Source organism: Crinia signifera, chromosome 4 (genome assembly GCF_055691185.1).
Source record: "Crinia signifera chromosome 4, ASM5569118v1, whole genome shotgun sequence".
Lineage (NCBI taxonomy): Eukaryota > Metazoa > Chordata > Amphibia > Anura > Myobatrachidae > Crinia > Crinia signifera.
The window spans coordinates 230,894,520-230,911,864 of NC_139220.1; the positions used below are offsets into that span (position 1 = coordinate 230,894,520).

General features: G+C 40.4%; 1 protein-coding gene across 4 annotated transcripts in view; it reads right to left on the reverse strand.

Moving 5' to 3' along the window:
• Window positions 1-17,345, reverse strand: part of FBN1 (fibrillin 1) — a 228,663-nt gene that overhangs the window by 125,104 nt on the left and 86,214 nt on the right. For all 4 annotated transcript variants that reach the window (XM_083183937.1, XM_083183934.1, XM_083183935.1 and 1 more), the window contains one exon: window positions 407-604. In XM_083183937.1, coding sequence (XP_083040063.1) covers window positions 407-604 — 198 coding nt within the window. The remainder of the gene's footprint in view (window positions 1-406; window positions 605-17,345) is intronic.

The following is a 17,345-nucleotide window of genomic DNA, read 5'->3' on the forward strand; positions in this document are numbered from 1 at the left end:
TTTCAATTCAAACCAAACAATCTGTCAGCTGTCTAATGAAAGGACAGGAGTCATTTTGCATTTATTTCATGATTTTCCAGTTTTATTACATATTAAATGTCTGTATCTGAGGTCATGTTAAAGTATCTTCCTTTCTGGTGGACTAAGGGAGTTCTTGGCAAGGAGAAATTCATTAATGCTTTGGCTCGTCTGTCTGACCTGAGTTACTAATGCCCCCCCCCCCCCCCCCTCACCTCCCTTTTTTTTACATCATGCTCTCAGTCAGTCATGAAGTAATGCATCAGACAATGATTTTCCATTTGCTGAGCATAGGCTGGGGTATAATACAAGTCAGGCTGTCCAAAGCACTGTAATTCTATCAACATTAAAACATTTCAGTTTCAGCAACTCCATGTACTTTGCATACCTTGACACGCTCCTGTTCGGATGTTTGGAATAAAGCCGCGTCGGCAAGGATGTGGCTGGGGTGGGCACATTTCACAAGGGTGGCCCCATGCTCGCCCTACTGTAGCACAGCACAGAGTCTTCGTACACACTATACCGCTCAGCTGTCCTTGGCACATTTGGTTGCTCACAATAGCAAAGCATGGTCCTGTCCTGTAATCTGGAACAAAAGAGAACAGGTGCATAAGAAACAAGCGCTGGCTGAAATGACTGTTTTATCTACATAAGTTGGTTTTGCATTTAGATCTCTGGAGAAGCTGATTAACATGGTTATTTACAGTAACATCAATGAACCGTATGGTCAGGTGGCAGGTCCCAGTCCCAATGATAGAGCAGACACTAATGATGAATGTATTGAATGTACTGAATTTTGGGCCGATTCAGGTTGACTCGGTAAGCTGTGAAGATCATAGCTTACAGAGCGCCTGAGATGCCGCCCCCCCCCCCCCGCTCGTCTGAACGCCCGCTGCTCCCGATTCCCCTCATTAACATGTGAGGGGATGTGTAATGAATCCCCTCGCACGCCTCCGCTGCAAAAAAATGATTTCTCAGCATTCAAATTCAGTGTCTGAGATTGTACACAAACTTTGTGTCATGCTCAAATAAAATATATTTGTGCGTATTTCATATGTTTGATGTGTTTATACAACATAAATGCAAGATACCACAAGATACCTCATTGTAATAGAAAAATGTTCCAAAATACGGAAGAATACGTTATCCAAAATGATTCTGGTCCAGAGCATTTTGGATAAGGGATACTCAAGCTGTATAAGTATTGTCGTGCCTTTAAATGCCATGAATTGGACAGCCAGAATGCCCCACACCCTTGTCTCTCTGTTATAGGCATCATTTTGGAGGTAGCAGACAATTCCATATGGTTTAGAAATCAAACAGATCTCTGTCAAATTTTTATTTAAAGGTTTATTCATTCTAGTGATTTTGGGTCAATTCTGAATCAATTTTGCTAGTAAATAAGAACTTTCTATAGAACTCTATGTTAAAGTACTGATGTTTTGTGTTCTATTTCAGTCTAAAGTCTATTTTCTGGTACATTTGAGCCAATTTTCAGTTTATTTTTACTTTAGTAAATACCTGATTTTTAAATTGGACAGAAAATCCCCTGAAAATAAAAATAATCTAAAGTTACAGTACCCCTAAATTCTTATAAAAGGATCCATTTTAGTCAGTAGCCCATTAATATACCAGTAATATTTGGCCTCTGGAAGGAAACCCATGCAAACACAGGGAGAAAACTCATATGGTCCTTGGATGAATCAAATCATAACTAACCACCATTATTCATCTGTATAAAACGTATATTATGGACAAAGTGTCCCAGGAAGTTGATTATTTCTGTGTAACAAAGCATTGTATAGGTCTTTAAATCTTCAATAAAAAGTTATACCCCATACACACGGGGCGAGGAAGCCTCCGTGCTGAGCGATACTGCTTACCACAGATTGCTCAGCACCTTGTGATGCACCAGTGATGTGTGATCAGCGATCTGGCATGACCAGTGTTCTCTGGTGAGAGAACACTTATAATGATTAGATAGATTTATACTACAGGCAGTATAAATCTAGCCCGGCGTTGGCGACGCCCATGACCGAACATCACCGTTGCGGGGGGGGGGGGCTACAAATGAGGCGATCGGTGCTTAATTTCTAAGCGATCTAGTCAGATCTCATAGAAATAGGACTACATTTGCCTCGTGTGTGTGGTGCATTACCCTTACTAACTGCATTAAAAAGTTTATTGTTGAGATATTCAATTACAAATATTTTCTGTTGTACATACTATTAATCACTTAAAATAAGATTTCTGCATTTGAACAAGATATCCCCTGTAACTATAGCACGACAAGCATTGCCAAACAACATACACTATAAAGGGAGAGAGCAACACAATTTCCATGCCTCTGCCAACATCTGGGCTACTGCACATGTGAATTTTGAATAGTGGAATCTTGGCAATGTATGAGGCAAACAATCACTGACATTGGCAAACAGGGTTTGGCATCTGAATGTTGTGCTCTGTAAGGCTCTGCAATGCTGCTGTATAAATGGCACACTAGGTAAGCATCATACCAGGTTGACCACTTCTCCAGAGATAGATTTTAAGAGAAATGAAATATGCTTATGCTAAATGAATAAATTAACTTTAAAAATAAATTGGCTTGATTTGCTGGTGTGTGATGTCCATACATTTAAAGCATTAAGTTCCAACAGTACAGAGTAGCAAGAAATTAAAATACACTTCATACCTCAGATTTGACTTACTGTATCTTCACCTTTGGCATGCGCAGCACAGTTCATTAGGGTGCGCACTACCAAAAAATGATATAGATAGATATATAGATAGATAGATAGACCCAGGACTGGCAATAGAAATCTTGGGGCCCAGTACACTGAAATCTCTGAAGGCTCCATATCCGAACCCACACCATTTCCCTCGACCCCAACCTTATAATAAAACATACATAACAGTGGTTGGAGAGATATCTCCTGTCAGTATAGCTGCAGCCAGGGAGAGCCCCCACACTGCCAGAACCCAACATCCAACACTTCCCTCCCCAGCTCCCCACATAAAGGGACGGTACCTCTACCCCACTCACCTCCCGCAGCTGCCTACCTGCCCCCCAGCTGCCTGCCTGCCCCATAGCACTCACATACAGTAATAGCTACGATACCCCTGACCACATCACAAAGTGGCACCTGGCAAGTAACACTGTCCTTACTGAGACCGGAAGTAGGGGGTGGCATTACTCATGATCACTGCAGAAGGTGATTGTAAGGAAGGTGACAGACATTAGGGTGTGCCTGGGCACACCAGGCACCCTCCCTACGCACACCTGTGATCTTCACTTGTATCACATGTCTTGTATTCCCCATACTGCCCACTTCAGCATGTAATCAAGAGAACATTCCCAGTGTATGTAGGAAGATCTGGCCTAAAACTCTAGGCTGATATTGTACACGTGCATCACAAAAGTGGAAACACCAATATAAAGTCATCATCATGAAAACTAGGCAATTGTCTAGGGCCTATATAACTAAGGGGTGCCTAAAACACAGATAGTCTGATTTAGAGTTGCATGCAGTGCGCATCTGAGCTGCATATCTACTTGCCACTTAGAGAGTGTAAATGTGCAGCAACTGGCCACTGACATGTAGGGCAAATATTTCATGGGCATGTTGTGGACGTATAGGTGGAATTACTGTACAAGCTGATCAGAGCTGTGTGAATGCAAACAACTGACTGATTTCATCTACAGTAGGTAAGGTTTGCGTGTCTGAACTTATAGCGATAGCTGGGAGAGATGGGGGTATTGCAGTCTCATAGAGGCAGCCAACTGTGAATACAGGCGGATAATCGCATTTATATCTGACTATAAAATGTGAACCTGGTTCAGAATGAGAAACATAATTTGTATTATCCAATGTTTTTAATAATCCTCGTGTGCAACTACCTATAGTTCTGGCCTCTGACCTGAAGGAGAAACAGCTGGCAGATATTGGCTGTTGCCCTATGTTAGTACTACACTGTGACAACTACTCTGACATGAAGGCGATGGGTAATCCCCTATTTCGAATGGTCTTAGATGTGGTGACTGAGCAGTCATAACCTCTAATAACATCAATGTCATTCTCAACAAATCATTGAGTGATCACTTGTGCTAGGTTGATGGTGGCATTGTCATTCTAAAAGACATTCATTCCTTTAGTAAGAACAAATCTGCAACTTGGGTGTATATACCACCACCATTAGGTGGTGACTGGCATTGACCTTCTCTTCATATGGAATGATTGAACCTAAACCTGGAAAATGTTCTCAACAGCATCACAGAACCATCTTCACTACTGGAAATAAGCACTCTCAGAGCTGTAGAAATGTTTAGACTAGTATGGTAACTGCTCTTATCCATTTGTCTAGAAGAGAATGAAGAAGGATTCATAAGACAACATCGCATCCTTCTAATCCTCAGTCAACTACTGTCTTTATGGTCTTCTCACCTGGTCTTTATTACTAGGTAAGAAGAAGGCTTATGTGCTTTAACCCAACAAACATATCCTGGTCTGGAGGTCTGCGCATAACACAGGTTGAAATGTGCAGTTAATTGATCTTCACTTGCTAAACCATTTAGATTCATGTTTTCTTCTGCTGGTTTTCCATGCCAACATCATTTAGCTAGCAAGTCGAGCTGTCTTCATCACTGATGCCCCTTCCAAACACACCGCAACTTAACTATCTCTGAAAGTCACTAAAGCTTCTTCTTGAATCCGTGCTAATCATATTTAGAGGAAACCAAGGCAGCCCAACTATTTTAAAAGACCCTGACCATGCTGTTTTATACTTAATGAACACATAAGCGCCTCTCAGTCATTCAGGTATTAGCATTTTTTATCTGTATGTTTAAGTGAACTATGATTAACTATCTAGTTCTAATGTTTATAAATGTTAACCGATAAAGTAAAAGGGCAATGTAGGAGTAACAGCTACTTGTTAAATGCTATTTATGTGACCAGGACTGTATCAGAGAATTATCACTACTCTCACACGGTAACATTATTATTTTAAACATTCATTATAAAGATAATTGGTGGACGCAGCTACCGGAAAACGAACAAAGGTTATAAAGGCCACAAAAAAACATGATAAGAAAGAAATACTTGAGACCCCTGAAGCACACAGTAGATATACATAGAAGTCTTTCATGGGAATAAGTTTAGGTAAGATTACCCGATACCTACAAAGAGTACAAATCCATTTTATAGGCCAAACTAGTTCTCGTGTTTTGTTCATGGATGTATAACAGTGAACTTAGCTTTGATAGCAAGTTTTGTGACTGGCCTGTCACATTGAAATGTGAACTAGTATCAACAGAAAAATGCTAAAATCAGATTTTGATATGCCTGCAAAATAGTTATAGGTACAGTACACAAATTCTGCATGCAATGGCTAAACATTAACATCTGCCGTCTATAGTGCTACTCACTATTTTCGCTGGGATGCAATGTTCAAATCCGAAGATATTAAACCTTGAAACATTCTATTTAATATGTAATAACAAAAAAATCCACAAAGATACTAAATGTGATCCCAGATGTGTGTCCACAAGACATTGTAGTGATTCGCATTGGGCAATGAGGGATGTGGAATTAATCAGGGATGAGGAGTTAAAGTTAAACTTTGGTTTTAATCATTTTCAATTCTGGCATAAAACTAATACAATATTTACATTGGGAGGGGAGGGGGATGCTTGGGGGAGGTCAGAAGCAAATATCGGGAGGGGAAATATGGCACATGTGGAGGTCGAAGGCAGAGGTATTCATAGAGAGAGGGGGTCAAGGCAGTGGGCAGGTTCATTAATGCGTACATGAGGCAGGGGAACATATTGCAATGGGAGATAATAGGTGCACATAGGGGGGCAGGGGGCATAGGCATTCATGGGGAAGAGGGTCAGTGGCTGATGTGGATGGGGGGGACAGAAGCAAGCTTGGTCAGGCAGGACGCCTAGGTATATATAAAGAGGGGAGATAATAGGTGCACATAGGGGGGCAGGGGCATAGGCATTCATGGGGAAGAGGGTCAGAAGCTGATGTGGATGGGGGAGGGGGGCAGAAGCAAACTTGGTTAGGCAGGATGCCTAGGTATACATAAAGAGGGGAGATGATAGGTGCACATGGTAGGAGATGGTAGGATGCAGAAGCAGTCATGGGGAGGGGGTCAGAAGCTCTCATGGGGAGGGTGTCAGAGGCACAATTGGGGAGGCAGGGGGCAGAGGCACACATGGTAAACTTTATTACTGATGACTCATAGAAGCAGGTGAAAAAGAGCATTAAGGAGAGATCGGGTGGGAACCTATGTGAAGGATAAGCTGTGATGATTTCCTGAAGTCTGAAACCTTCTATGAGACCACAACTACTGTAGGATCACTCTTGGCCTTTGTGTGCACTGTAGAGAACTACCATTCTGCTCTTTTCCTAAACTTTTCACTGCTCAAATCCCTTTTGTCATAGATCAATTTTTCATATGCCTAAACTTTCCTTGGCAAATACTCTATATAACGTTGAAAACCTCATCAAAATCCATCCAGCAGTTCTCGAGATTAGCCCAAACAGCATGGCCACAGATTTTATATAGAGAGAGAGATACTGTATATACAGCTTCATTATTGATCACAAGTCATATTGCATTCCAAGGGTGATGTGTTATTACAATGCATTGCTATTATCACTCTGGTACATGATCATGCATGCATTATACATATTTATAAAAGAGTCCAGAGAATGCACTCTGTAATGGTTAGCTACGCCTCTGGGGTGGCTGACCACACCTTTTGGTGACTGGCCATGCCCCTTAAGCACAGAACCTACCACTGCATTCCCTTGGAGGCCGCATTTATAATGAATCTCAGACAACTAGAGGTAAAAAAAATGCTTCTCAAGCGGTCCCCACTAGTCAACATAGTTGTAAAGAGCTCAGGTGGCCAAGGACACTGAGGGTGATGTGTGTGGGGGAGGTGAGGGGTGGTCATTAGCAGAAGTGAGGAAGCTTTCTGCCTGGGCCTGGCATGGGGAGAAAGTTTGGTTTGCTATTGAAGTGTTACAAGTGTTGACAGAAAAGAGCAATTGCTGTGTATTTCCATAAGTAGGGGTAAAGATCTGCATCAACAGTTGACATATTTTTGGACTGGAGTCCCATCATGTGTTTTAAATTTACACCAATAAACTAATTTCCCAAGCATGCACTTTCTGCCAGTGGATATGTATTACATTTGCAGGCACCTTGCGGGGCATGCTGGGAACTTTAGTTCAACAGCTATTGTTTCAGAAAAAAGATAATATGAAACAGAGAAATTGTGGTAAAATGTTATAGGTTTTACACCTACTGTAGAATGAACTCCACATGGATGGAAATGGAATAAGGTGAGGAAAGATATGATTCCTTACAGCCCTGAGTACTGAACCTAATCAGACAGCTGCGCTTGGCTGTTTTTTATCATTTATATTTAAGCTTGTGAAAATATGAAACACCAGGGGGAAGATTTACTAAAGGGTGGTTTTGTATGCGGCCTGCTAACCACCGCATATAAGATTTGGTGTTCAGATCCAAACCACAGGATTTACAGTTCGGCAGGTTGGAGGCTGAAATTTTAAAAAAATGCAACGTTTGGCAGATAGGAAACGCAATGGTTTATGCCAACAAATATGGTTTCACATCCAGCTTTCCTAATTCGTTTCTATTCTCCCAGAATGTCTGGTAGACTCATGAACTTCATTAGAGTAGCCCAGCCAACAAGATTTCTAGCAATTCGTGGTGAACCTATGTCATCACGACCCCATGACTTGCAGCACCACTCTACAAATCTCTGCACCATGCAGCATATAGGTGATTGTTTTTTTCAGTGTACTCATTTGAAGAATGCTTGACCAATGTACTTTAAGGTCTGCATCAATTACAGCCCAACCAGTTTATTAAATGATCACTTTGGGCATGATTCTTATGTGGACAAAGTTCGCATCACTGCTGCATCCTAACATATGCTCATACACCAGGAGGCATCTGGTGTAAATGTATGGCTCCTGAATGCATGTGTGATCTGCTTCCATGTCTTTGAGGCTATGGGCCAGTTGAGTAACCTTCATGTTATGCAGATTGGCAACTGCAGCTTTTTAAATGAGGCCAGGAAATCTGCATAGCCAGAAGCAGTCCCTGGCCACTGCCTTCCCAGAAAATCGTTATCGGAATTGCTTGTCTGCACCACCCCCCTCCCCGACCCAAAGCGGCTGCAGTCTGTCAGTTAGGCTGCAGCTATCAGACAGTGCAAGTGTAATTACAGAACTCATTACTATGCAAACATCTGTTAGTTGGCGATCTGCAAATGTGCAGATTGCCAACCATCAGAATATTACTTAAACCATTGGATTTACATACTAATCGGATTCAGACCATTTGTTCTTTACTAACAAAATAAGGCCAATTGTCATATGATAAAGATCCATAATGGTTTAAGCCATGTTGAAGCCAATTGTATTAAATGTTCTTTTATTCTTTGTCTAGCACATATCCCAACTATGATTTTCAGTTTAAATTGAAAAGCTTTTAACTGGTTCAACATGTCAAACTTGTAGGAGATTTTTTATTTATTTTGTTTTGCTAACATGAGTAATACAGTTTCTGGAGAGCTGAACAAATCAGTCCAGTAACAGATTATCACCTAAACATAAGGATCTATCCTTTTCCTTTGCCTAAACCATATTCAATGGCACGTAGGGGTCATTCCAACTCTATGGAGTTTATTTACTAAGATGGGAGTTCTACTGAAGATGTGATGTTGCTATGGGCTACCAATCAGATTCTACTTTTTCATTTAGTTATAATCTGATTGGTTGTCCATAGTAATATCACATCTGCAATATAACTCCCATCTTATGAAATAAACCCCTATGTACTGTATTTCCAACATAAGGCTGATTAGTACCAGCAATTGGCACTTCTGGACAGTTACCATAAGGAACATGACTGCTTTACAGCTATTGAACATAAACACTGAAAAGAAAAAAAATGACCACCCTACCCGAGGTATGAAGAAGCATTTAAATGTTAGTTTAATATTCCATCTGGACCTTACAATTCCTTTCCCAGAAACACAGATGGTACTTATGAATGGTGAAACCTAACCAAAAGGTTATTCCGGGTGAATATCGGAATCTCTATAACTATTATACAGAAAATCTACAAAAAAGGAGAGAAAAAAAACAGTAATTTTCGTGGGCATCTACATTATTACACATGTTTGCAGTCTACATTCTGCAAGTAACGAGGCTATTGGCAATGATATTCATGCGGGAGTCTAAACTGTAATATAACTTGGGTTTGGTATTTTTGTTGTTATTCTTGTTTGTTTTGCTTAGTAACTACTTAGTGATCTGTGCTAACCCATGAGACACATCAGATTTGTATTTTGCCTTAAAACCTGGCATTACTCAATGTTCCTTAATATGTTCTACCACAAACACACACAATATATTGATACCAAAAGTTACAGTGTCCATTAAGCTTCAACACACTGCCAAATATACAGTAATGTTTAAAATCAAAGAACTGACAGAGAAATGTATTACTAAGGGATATATTAGCTCTAAAATCAGGATTTTCATACACCCCACATTTCTTTGTATATTTTTATATATACTTCTGGACTCTACTGTAATGTATATCTCACAATGTGTTTGCTTATCAAACAAAGTATACAATTAATATTGCCCTATACTGTACATTACCAAACTTATTAGGGGACATCATTTGTTAAATAATGTCATTTATGAGGGATTAAAAGGGGAAATATCTCATAGATGAATCAAATGAAGATCAATGTTCTTCCAATGTATAGAAAATATTTGAAGCTACCTAAAAAAGGGTTTTGTATTCCAGGATAAAAGCTACTTGTTATCTTGTAATCTGTAACCCGCGCATACCATACATCTACAGCCTAATTACTTGTTCTGTCAAATACGATTGGTAGACAATGATGATTGGTGATCCGTTGGAGAATCAGCAATAAAAAACATTAAAAATCCCAGACTCGCCAATCCCAATCATTTTTGGTCAGAATCAAGGAACCCCATTCCACCATCCCTAGACTCATAGAGTCATTAGCATAATGGGGAATTGCCCAGATATCGGCCTAATTTATAGTTTGTGGTTTAACTGTCTTTTATGCAGTATGTTGCAGCTCAGCTAAAGTAAATCATAGTACAAATTGACTATAATAGTTGAGTTGAGCATGAGACTTGGTCTCAGCCAATTTGTCATGGTCTGGCAATGTTCTCACTCAAACAAAAAAATCCCAACAGCGTCTCTTTTTTCTGAGGCGTTTAAAAGCGGCCGGTGTGAGCAAGCCCACCATGACAAACTTCTATAGATGTTCGATAGAAAGTATTCTGACCTTCGGCATTATCGTTTGGTTTGGCAATTGCATGGTTAGGGAACGCTCAAAATTAGAACGTATTGTAAAGGCCGCAGGTAAAATCATAGGAGTGCAACTGCCAACCATACTGGAGCTCTATAATTCTAGAATTTTAAAGCGTACCAAAAATATTTGAGCCGATTCCAGTCACCCGTTTTTTAGTTCATTCGAGAAATGACCTTCGCTAAAAAGGTTCAGAACCATGAGGGCACGTACAAGCCGTTTGCACAATAGTTTCCTTCCATCAGCAGTGCGTATGTTGAATGCTTGAAGTGATGTTTGATTTTATATATCCCTTACGTATTTTTCTTCCCTTTTTATATGTATTATGCGGATATTGCTTTTATTGTACTGGTATTTATGTATTACACAATTTCGTCTGCAGAGAGAGTTTTCTCCCGCTGCTGATGACAATAAATTTGACTTGACTTGACTTGACTTAATACGGACAGATTCCTGTTGCCAGCGAAATCTACTGCAGACAATTTTTTGATGATATTATCAGGCTATCCAATTCCAGCGTGTTTTTACTGTGCACCAGATGATCAATTTACAGATGATAACACATGGCATCAGGGGTAAGATCCAAACCCATGTGTTATTGCTGAAAAACTCTGCCTAATGGGGCTTGTTGTCAGGGATACTGCGCCTCCTAATCCTCAATAACTATTGACAATCAGGGCTAATAGGATAGCCCCCTGGAGTACTTTTATCTGGGTTGCGGTCGTTAGGTTGGCACAAGAAAGGTCGACACTCCTTAGGTTGACAGGCAGAAGGTCAACAGGCAGAAGGTCAACAGGCAGAAGGTCAACAGGCAGAAGGTCGACAGGCATAAGGTCAACAGGGACTGAAGATGACAGGGTCCTTAGGTTGACCAGCGGATGGTTGACAATGAAGAAGGATGACACAGGGTTTTTGATTTTTTTTTCCCCACTGTGGTTCCAGAACAGGTGGGAGTTCATGCCCTACCATCTACTAGGTATGGAGGGAGAATAGAATAGTGTGCCGAGTGTAGCCAGGAATCGTGCCTGGAGCACGATGCAAAGGGCTGCCGTACACTTAGACCGTGTCCAGAACTAGACGTCTAGATTTAGATGCCTAAAAAAAAAATATGTGTTGACCTTCTGCATTGTAGACCTTCAGCCGATCGAATTAAGGACCCTGTCGAACTTCAGTCCCTGTCGACCTTCTGGTGTCGACCTAAGGAGTCTCGACCTTTCTTGGGTCGACCGAATGATCCATACCCCTTTTATCTGCAGTTATTTACTGCATCTAATAGAATACTCCCCTATACATGGAATTAGAATCATATATAGACTGCAAAGATTTAAGTACAAGACTGCTAGTTTGTAGTAGCTAATGAAGGGCAGCATTCATGGGGGGGGGGGGAATCTAGTAATTTATTGCTAGCGTTTTACACCATGTAATAGTACAGTCTTAAAAGTCAGTGAAAACAGTTGAGCTGTAATTTGTGAAGCTCATTGTTTGCAATGCTGTCGCGAGCTCAGTACATCCTATGTTTGTGTAGCTTTCCTTAGCTTGTGCGTGTTTTTATTTACCTAGATTTATGTTCTTTTTTTAGTACAGTCAGCACACGTAGCACATAGCAGTCTTACAATAAGGGTTCAGTGCGGCAGCCTCACCACATGGCCATACAGAGTGCTTCCTTCATGGATGTTATTCTATAAAACTTCACTTTGCTATAATGCATTCAGGATATATTTATTGCACCTTGGGGTATGGGATAATACCACATTAACACAGCACTACAGGATGACATTCATTTACACCTTTACTAATAGAAAGAAGTTGAAAGTTACACTTCATTGCTTAAATAAAGCAAATTACATCAATGATGTCCATAACCAGCTTGGCTAGCTAGTGAACACTGACCTCAGTTTTATTTATTGGATAGAAATATATGCATGGTAATTGTTTTCTAAATAGATAGATAGGTACGGTACATAGATAGATAGATAGATAGATAGATAGATAGATAGATAGATAGATAAAAACATAGAACCACTTGGCCTATCTAGTCAGCATTAAACATATGTATATACACACACACACTAGGGTTTTTTTTGTGGGGGAAGGGGGTACCAACTAATCTACCATTATATTTTTGGATTGTGGGAGGAAACCGAAAAGAAACCCACACAAGCACATGGTGAATACAGGTTGAGTATCCCTTATCCAAAATGCTCGGGACCAGGAGAATTTTGGATAATGGATTATTCCGTATTTCGGAATATTTTAATATTTCAATGATGTATTTTGAAGTATCTTGCATTTATGCTGTATAAACACATAATATACACACAAATATATTTTATTACCACATAAAATACACACAAATATATTTTAATTGTTCAAAAAACAAGGTTTCAAAACGTGAAACAAAATGTGTGTACTATCTCAGCACTGAATTTGAATGCCAAGCAATCATTGTCTTTCACATATATAGTGCCAGTTACATATCATGTCCCCAGTGATGCTGTTACAAATGTCCCCAGTGAGTTTTTAGCAAAAAAAATATTTTTTTTCACTTTCTGGAATGTCCGTATTTCGGAATAATTCGGATAACGGATATTCGGATACGGGATACTCGACCTGTATATACACTGCACACACTTAGGGCCATAATCAGACTCAAACCTATGGCCTCATTGATATGAGGCAGTAATGCTAAGATAGATAGACAGACAGGCAGACAGAGTCTCAAATTCAGTAGCCAAAATTATTCAGAAAGCTTGCTAATAGCACTAAAGTTATAAGTATTCTTTGCCGCTTTCATCCATATTCCGTTTTTTTCTATCTGTATGATTTGAAGTAAAGGTGTAACTTCAGGAAATAGGAATTAGGGCAGCATTGTGCCACGAATAATCTATCATTTGTTTTTAGATCACGTAGATACAACCTACGCATTGTCGGCCAGCCAGAATAACTTAAAGGGACAGAGCTCCATGATTTTCTCAAATCTACTTTGCCTGACATTGAGTGGGCCCACAGCATTACCATTCTGATTCGAAACCACAAATTGTTTTATTTCGGTGCCTGAACTACCTGCATAAAATGTATTATGGAAATTGTCCCTTAGATGCTGTGGTTTCCTCTGGAAAAAAACACAATCTCTTTTCCAATATTATTCTGTGGAATTAACCAATGCTGTGAAGGAATTATCCCTGCTGTGTGCCCACCTGTTAAAAATAGAGAAGAAGTTTACACTTCTATACCCTGCCTGCCTGCCTGCGTATCTACAACAAAAACTCTTACGCGGATATTGACAAAGTAGACAACGCCAATAATATCAAGAGGGTGAATCCTCAGATGCTTCTCGAGATCCTACAGTTTGAAGAACGTACAAGAGCAATCATCACTACTTATAGTAGTTTGAGCTGTATTACTAACAGCTCTATCTCATTGCTATAATGCAATTGGAGTCACCCATCTGTTAGTTCAAGTTTTAATCTTATGGTCCTATTACATGATCTTCAGGAACTATTATTTTGTCGTCTGTTACGGTATTTCCTGGAGCATTTTCAAATTACCATGACGTTTATTTCTATGGCGTCCCAGAATACTCTTACTTATTGCTGGATATCAGCCATTAGGTGAGGAGCCTGTCTCTACACCCACATGACTTATAAATCTATAAAAAAAAATGAATTTCATAGTTAACAAAAGTTTGTTGTAGAGGTGCTAATGATTGAAGCACTGTATGCATCTGTATGGAAAATGGAAATCTTTGATGTGTTTGTAATTTTGTTACTGATACTTCTATTCTCCCTGTTGTATGCTTACCTTCCCCTCCCCTTCTATAGGCTGCAATTGTATCAACCGTATGTTTTCATGTAAAGTATTTTAATCTTATGGTTTCTTGTTTGATAAATATGCTACTGGTGCTTTGCCACTCCCTTTAGATATTGAATAACTACCTTGGAACGAAGTTCATGAAATATTGGCAGAATTAACTCCTTCTCCAAAAAGAAAAAGGTGTCGATCTTTGCTAACAAACTGCATATAGATATCCTTCTTTTATTTTATTTTTTTACAAGAAACACACCTGACGGTTGCATAAACAGTTAAACTTATGTTTAAATGGAAAACTATGACCTTAGCACCATTTAATTCCAAAGCAAGAGGGGTTATCATTCTTGTAAAACAACATAATAATGTAGATATCATATCAACGGTGGTTGACCCAGAAGGTAGATTTTTATTGTGGGAAATATCTTTTGGAAAACACAATACTTTTTGTACAATGTTTATGCTCTGAACAATTACTCCAAACCCTTTTTTCTAAATACTTGTGGCAAAATTGACCCCATATATGAATATATCTATGATCGTAGCAGGTCATTTTAAATTGACCTCTGCTACACAGCTGGACAAGCAACTTTCAACTACGTTTATTAGATATATGGCGCCATTATCATCCAAATGACAGACGTTTCCTGTTTATCTGCGGCTTATGGAGCATTGTTTAGAATAGATGTGTTGTGTTCTACCGATCTATTGCCAAAATTCCATAAAATTCAAATGGAACCTATTGAACTATTAAATCACGCCATGTTATGGTTTAGTTTAAGAGTAGATACTGAAAGAAGCATTGTTGTTCTTGGAGATTCCCTGCAGCATTGTCACAGTCTTTAAAATTTAAACAAAAACTTGAGGCAGCTTGGGAGGAATACCACTTAAATAACTTATCGACGGCCAACAACGATCCTTTGTTTTTCTGGCAGACTTCCAAAGCTGTTTTTCGGAGGAATATTCTTTCTTATACTACTTCAACTACAAAATGAATGTCACAAGCATTTATTCAAGCTCAGCATATTTTAACAACTGCCTTTCAATAAATAATGGTACATAACTCCTCTTTCCACAAAGACTGATGGTTTTATAAATTTGGCAATAGATCTGGTCCATTACTAATGAATCTTCTACATGGCCAGAGGCATCCCATGTTAGACCTCTCCATATCTACAGATGGAGCAGCTCCCGTCGCCAACTGCCAGCAGCCACCAGAAGGAGGCACGAGACGCTCGCACTCCCCACTCTGACGGTGCCCTCCGCTGCCCACTGCAGATCCCCCCCATGTCCCCAGCAGCTGCCCCCAGCTTCCCTGATCCCTGCAGCGCAGAAGGGCAAGGAAAGTGCTCCCCGCCGACGTGTTGATGGAGACGCGTGCGTGTGAGACGCTTGCACATCCCCGTCAGATGGAATACATCTCCGCCGGCAATCGCCAGCTAAGGAAATTTGGTTATTCCCAGCACAGGCTGAGAGGCGCTCCCTCTGTATGACGGAAGGCTCCCTTCATCCTGGTATGGATCATAGGATAGATAAGCATTAGGTTGACCACTGAGGGTCGACATGCATACAATTCGACATGACTGAAGATCGACATAGGCTTAGGTTGACAGTATACTGCATTATACTCCCCCTACCACTGCCCCGCCCCAAGATAATTCTGTTTTTTGGACAAACCTCCCTATTCCTCACATAAGCTCCACTCACGCAGATTCCCTGATAGACCCATCACAGAACTTGACCTTTCTCAATTACTTTTTTCAGCATGTGCAGTGAATCCTGTTTAGTATTCGCTGCACATTCGCCGCGTTCCGGAGGGCTGGAGCATTCGCTGCCAGCCCTCCCTGTCACCCTATTCAAATCCGCAGGGGCTCGCTGCCCCTGACGGCAATTTTTAACCCCTGCAGGGGAGCAGGAGGACGGCAGCAAACAGGGAGATGGAAGCCTCCCTGCCTGCGCCTGACACTTCTGTGGGAGAAGGAGCAGGGCAGGGGCGCGGTCGAGGGAGCCGCTGCACTGGTCCCACTCGTGAATACTGTATGTAATGAGCGGGACCAGTGTGCAGTGAATATGTAATGAGCGTCTCCCCGCCCCCTGGTGGCGTATGTGTAAAAAAAATGTTTATATATATATATTCACGTGCAGCAAACACATGAATAAAAACAGTATGCCCCTTCACAGAATAAAATTACTGATTTTTTTGATACCAAATAATAATAATAAAAAAACTATATTTTAAAAGATCATATTCCTGTTCACCTTAAAAAGATGATGATTGCTAAACGGTGACACATGCCGTAAATCACTTTGAAAGCAATTCGCCATCTGAGCATGGAATACACTCATGGCGAAAATCCCATTAAAAAAACAACAGCGACTTGCAGCGAGCATGAAATGGAGAACTGGCCAGCATTAACTATTCGCTTTCGGCGAACAGTGAACATTAAATAGGGTGAATCCGATTTTCAGTGAAAAAGATTCACCGCAGAGAGTGCCATAAAAAATTGTGAATCCTGAGCATTGAATACTGCCCAGAGTATTAAAAATACTATAATATTTTAAAAGGACTGGCATGGATTATGTTTTTCGTTGAGTAAGGAAAGTGGGTTTGTAGGGAAATTTCATCATAGACAATTGATGGTCTTCAAAAAAATCCTCTGGGAATACAAATGTTGTCTCTCCATTAGAGTTAAATATTTCAATTTTCCTTATGCACGTCTTGGTGGACGATCAAATAGTAATTAGCACTGTCAGAGAGAGCGCACCTTTACAATATAGGTTTCTTTCACAATGCAAAAAAAGTATTTTAATTCAGAAATTTGCTGTCATTCCAGACTACAGTCCTGCTGCACTGCACACAGGGGGTTATCCTAGTTCACTCGCAAAGGCACAATCACTCTCTAATGGACAAAACCATATGCACAGCAGGTGGGGCTGATGTAACATGTGCAGAGAGAGTTAAGGTGTGTACACACGGGGGCGATTTTGTCCAAAATCGCGGGAAATATGGTCGCTGAGCGACCATATTGCCCGCAATGGGAGTGTGCACCGGCGATATATCGCCGGGTGCGCGCTCCCGTTTTTGCCCCTGTGGTGATCGCTGGTCGCAGGAACA